Source organism: Amaranthus tricolor, chromosome 14 (assembly GCF_026212465.1).
Source record: "Amaranthus tricolor cultivar Red isolate AtriRed21 chromosome 14, ASM2621246v1, whole genome shotgun sequence".
In the NCBI taxonomy this organism is placed as follows: Eukaryota; Viridiplantae; Streptophyta; class Magnoliopsida; order Caryophyllales; family Amaranthaceae; genus Amaranthus; species Amaranthus tricolor.
This window is the reverse complement of record NC_080060.1, coordinates 17,723,951-17,728,950: the sequence shown is the minus strand read 5'-3', so window position 1 is coordinate 17,728,950 and position 5,000 is coordinate 17,723,951. Positions and strand designations below refer to the sequence as shown.

The 5,000-nt window shown below is 31.5% G+C and overlaps 1 protein-coding gene across 1 annotated transcript in view; it reads right to left on the bottom strand.

Annotated features, from left to right (window-relative positions):
* The window catches only part of LOC130799585 (long chain acyl-CoA synthetase 4-like), a 16,537-nt gene that overhangs the window by 11,483 nt on the left and 54 nt on the right, over positions 1 to 5,000 (bottom strand). The window contains exons 1-8 of the mRNA XM_057662727.1: positions 4,613 to 5,000; positions 3,274 to 3,337; positions 3,080 to 3,169; positions 2,741 to 2,797; positions 2,485 to 2,533; positions 2,179 to 2,255; positions 1,904 to 1,943; positions 1,731 to 1,825 (exon numbers count right to left, since the gene is read on the bottom strand). The exon at positions 4,613 to 5,000 is cut by the window's right edge and continues 54 nt beyond it. Of these exons, the coding sequence (XP_057518710.1) occupies positions 1,731 to 1,825; positions 1,904 to 1,943; positions 2,179 to 2,255; positions 2,485 to 2,533; positions 2,741 to 2,797; positions 3,080 to 3,169; positions 3,274 to 3,337; positions 4,613 to 4,767 (627 nt within the window). The 5' untranslated portion in view covers positions 4,768 to 5,000. The remainder of the gene's footprint in view (positions 1 to 1,730; positions 1,826 to 1,903; positions 1,944 to 2,178; positions 2,256 to 2,484; positions 2,534 to 2,740; positions 2,798 to 3,079; positions 3,170 to 3,273; positions 3,338 to 4,612) is intronic.

Genomic DNA, 5,000 nt, shown 5'->3' with positions numbered 1-5,000 from the left:
TTTCATTTAAATAATTTTTGTCAAATTTTGTGATATTTAAAGTTTAAAAAAATAAATTAATAAATCTAAATTGTTATAATAGGCGAGAAAAACGAAAAGTGAAAAAAATAATTAAAATTATTTTATTTCGGTGAATAAAAATATACAATAACTCATTTAATAATGAGTTAATTTTTAAGATATTTTTTGGATTTTAATCTAAAGGAAAATAATTATTCATGTACTAAATCTAAAAATAAGCTTTTAAGAAATTAATTAAATAAAATAAAATTTTATTTCTAAAAATTTGGATAAATAGGCTATGATCTATAATAAACCCAATATGTCCTTTTAAAGATATTTTTAGAATTTACTTATGATGAAACTATTTATTCTATCATTTATAATAAATAGACATTTAAGAAATTAATTATTAAGAATTAATAAAGTTAATTGAAAGTTAATCTATAAATAAATACCAAAGACCTATTTAAGTTTTGGCTTAGTCTTATAATAAATGATTAATTATATATAAATTGTTATAAATTTTACTTCTATTATATGTTATTGTAATGTTGCATTTATCTTTAAACAGTAACATGATAATAAAAAAAAGCTTGATAGTAAGGAAATGCCGAACCATGTTTTCGGCATGTAAAAAACGTGGGCAAGTTTTCCGACACGTAAAATACGGCGAACACAGTAAGGTTATTAATCTGACCTGTGGCTCGAGCAACATTGTACTAGAGGAGTGACGACTCCCACTAAATTAGGGGTTTTGGTTTACCTCACCCTAACAGGCTCTTACATATATCAAACAAAGATCATATGTGTTGCATTCATTAAGTAATCGGATTCCATGCCCTAACACGTGTTAGTAAATCAGCCCTGGTACTTAAGCAGAAGGACAAAAACTTTAATATATAAAATTAGCATAAAGAAAATGAATCCTCTATATTGGATAAAACACCTTGCATATTATTTATAGTGATGCACTTAATTTTTTTTGCATATTACTTATTGCAATGCACATATTTGTATACTTATATTATGCTGGCAAGTTTTTATTCTCGGCTCATTAGCTAACCGATTCCCATCGGCTGTTCCCTTATAATGGGAGCAGATACTGCAGGTGACTTTACATGAGGTTATTAAGATGCTATTGTATCGTCAATGTGATATTAGGCTATAGTATCTATGTGACTTATATAATGGGTATGGAATAACGATATTTGTATTAAAGTAAGATGTAATATGTATATTTATATTTTAATATTTTAATATTTATATTTTAATGTGATATGGCTATAGTATCTATGTGATATTAGGCTATATTTATATTTTAATATTTTAAGATAATTTTGAAAATACAGTTTATTTTTTTCGCAATAATAACGACTCGTTAGACTTCCGCTTTAGCATTACTTAATATTATATTATATAAACCTATATCTAGGAAAGAACAATCTGTTACACTATTGCTTATTGTTCGTCCATGCTTGAATTTTGAGGTCACCAAAAGAAACAGAGGTAGTATGTCATTAAAGCAACATGTTTGCACGTTTAAATCTTGAAACAACATAATGTTTGTTTTGAGTACTTGGCTCCAAGTTCTTCTCGAAACATAGAACAGTTAGGTGATCAAAAATTAAAAAAAATTAAAGCAAAAAAAATTATTAAAAGCCCAAGAAAAGCATTAAAGTGAAGGAGATCAGAAGAATATTTTTCCACCATAAAAATATGACACCTACCAATTCCAAAAAGTCATCCCAGCTATACATCTGCAGTCCAAGTTTTTCAACTTCATCCTTTTGCTCGGATGTAATCTTCCCAAAACTAACCAAAGCTGCATAAGACTTCATATATTAACACCTAAAATATTAACAAGGGAGATTTAGCTGAATAAACTGCAGAAGAAACTTACTTTTCAAGTATTTTGACGTGTTTTCTAAAGTTTTAAGCAGCTGAAAGCAAATCACACAAAATGTTAACTCAATACAAACAAAATGATGCTTCTATATCTTCCAACTATGGAGAAGCAACTGAAAGCATAGTTGTAATTACTCTTGAGGCAATAAAAGTAAAAACATACAAAAATTTTAATCTTTGTCAGCCCAAAACAAGCTAGTAATAACAAAAAATTTATGATCTAAACAAAAAAAATTAAGATATTGATAGTTTACAAAAAAGAGCCAATACCTCCGGAATCTTTTTTTCTTCAACAAATGCTATTGAAACTTCGGCATGGCTAATAATGAATTCTACAGCACCAGCCCCTACAAAATAAAAATAAAATAAAAATAAATTATAAATAAATAAAAAAAACATATGAGAACCCAGCTGACTTCAAAACATTATGGAACCAAAGTGCAAAGTTATAGTAGCGCCGACTGGGACAGCTCAAAAGTGAAACAACACAATGCAACAGGAAATCATTGCATTTTACATTTTGATTTTAAAAAAGCTTGGGACATAATTTTAGTTCTTAATGAGAAACAAACTTACCCAAAGTGTCGTACAAAGGGACACAATAGATTCCCTGGGCGTTGCAAGCCTGTGCAAAATTAGAAACACCAATAAACAGCATAAATAATTTGGAATGCATAGTTTCAAAATCTAAATGTAACAATTTTAGGTGTATAGAGACGGACGATTACTCCCTAACAAAGCACTAAGGCAGAACCCAATACATATAAATTAAGTAAGTAGGATATATATTAAGTAAAAGTGAGACAAAGACAGGGGAGGAATAATACAACACCTCCATGCTCATGATCCACTCTGCACAATTTGCTCCATATATACCACAACGTCCTCCCTGAAAGCAACATATTCATTAAATAGTATTAACTGAAAAAAGCTTTTAAGTTGTGCAAAGAACAAGCACAATTGTGGTGTCAAAAATAGAGATAACATGTTTATGGAAAGGAACCACAGACTGTTTTTACAAAGATGATACTAATAAAGCTACTAAAAAGGAATTAGAAATTTTTTCTGAATATAATAAGGTTCTATGCTTGTCGGCTATCACCATAGAGATGATACCATAAATCCCATTGGGAACGCAAAGATAGCAAGAATTGTTGAACAGACAACTTACCTCTCCAACACCACAATGACGAATAGCATTCCCCACTTTGATGACTACGTCATATACCTCCTTGTAAGTAAGCCATACATATTCTCCGGCCTAAAGATGGATCAAACCATGATACATGTAAATGCATATCACATTGTGCATGTGAATTCATACTTCAAGTCATACAGACTAATAGAAAAGCAAGAATAGTGAACCTTTCCATCCACAATCTCACGACGACCAAGCATTGGATTGTTAGGAAATTTTTCCACAGACATGCTGCATCATAAGTGTCATAACAGATCTCAAGTTAGAAACAGCATAATATTTTTAAATTCTATCAAGCAGTCAAAATCTAAATTCCATCATGAAGTACAAATATTCAAACTGAATGTGCAAGGAGAAAAGCAATTTGACAAGCATCAAACGTAGTATAATGAAGTCCCAGCTGGCCAGCAATGATGTGCAAATTCAATTTCAAGGATCAAATCACTCACTAACCTAGAAATTTAGATGAATCCAAGTCTCACTTAAATGCAAGTATAGAGCTACAAAATTCACACTTATGAATTCAATCTTGGTCCAAGAAACAAGTTAACATAGCCCAAGTTCAAATCCAATGTCCAGCAAGGGAAATCTATTGTAACATGAATCTTAAACACAGTTGCATCAAGAAATCAAAGTGCATAAGTACCAAGCAAAGGGTATGCTTTCCCCAGCCTATGGCTACACTTGGTTAAAATTCACAAGGAACTAACTCAATTAGGTGTCAAGATATCAAAATATGTCCCAATTAAAAAAAAAATTATTTTTCTTTTTCAATTGGCATATCCTATAGTCCAAGTGTCAACTCTTTTCTACACATTAAATATACTATACACTTTTAGGTGAAACAATGAGTCTAGCAAAAATGAATTTCAACCTTCAAAAAGGAGTGCATTTATAAAGAAATAAAAGTAGTTGGAGGTGCTCTTTGCTCCAGGTAGGTTACGTCACAGTTCACCCATTCCCTTCTAGTAAATGCTAGGAAAGTCTATATTCCTAGCTTCTCTTACACTCCTTTTAGAATATTCTCATTGACTTTTGCGCTTGACAAATGACAAAACACATCTTTGATCATCAATGGAGTATCTCTACTTCTAGATCATCAATGGAGTATATAATTTTTTTATGTTAGGACTATAAGCTTTGAATCAATCTTACCTAATGGCTAAAAGAATTCGGTTATGAATATATACTTGCAATCGATAAATCGATCAACATCACCAGGTCAATACGTAAACAAAAGTAAGTCAAAAATCAATCAAAATACATGTAAATACTACTTGAATTAAAACTTCATATCACAATTATACGAAAATTCAAGATCAAGTTTTACACAGCGGATTTCGCTCTCAATCGCAAACGAAAAATCGATCAACATTCAACATTCACCATTCACGCAATCAACGAAAAAACCAGATAAGTCCAAAATTGGTCAAGAGTTCATCAAATACAACTTTTGTAAGAAAACGATACAGAAAAATCACAAAAGAGAGAGAGCGGAAGAATAACCGAAAGATGTCCCAGCAAGTGTCCATGCCAGGAGGAGGCTGAGGGAATCCATCTTTAGCGAAAATATTGCGATAAACAGGTCCAGTTGATGGTTTTCCATCATTTTCAGGCTTTGAAGGTTCGATCTCGTAGATGAATCTCTTAGTTTCCGCCATTTTTGAAAGCTTGAATAAATAAATCTAGTAATTTGGGAATGGAGTTTGTAAGTGAATAAATAGGATAAAAACAAAAGGGAGGTAGCGTAGCGCATCACGTGCGCATCACGTGTGCGTTGCAAACAAGAGGCTTTGGTCATTTGGTGAGACCGTGAGAGTCTGAGAGAGAGAAACAATTCACAAACAAAGCTGAGGCCTGAAAGTTCGAGAATTTGAGATTTTTGAAAGGCCCA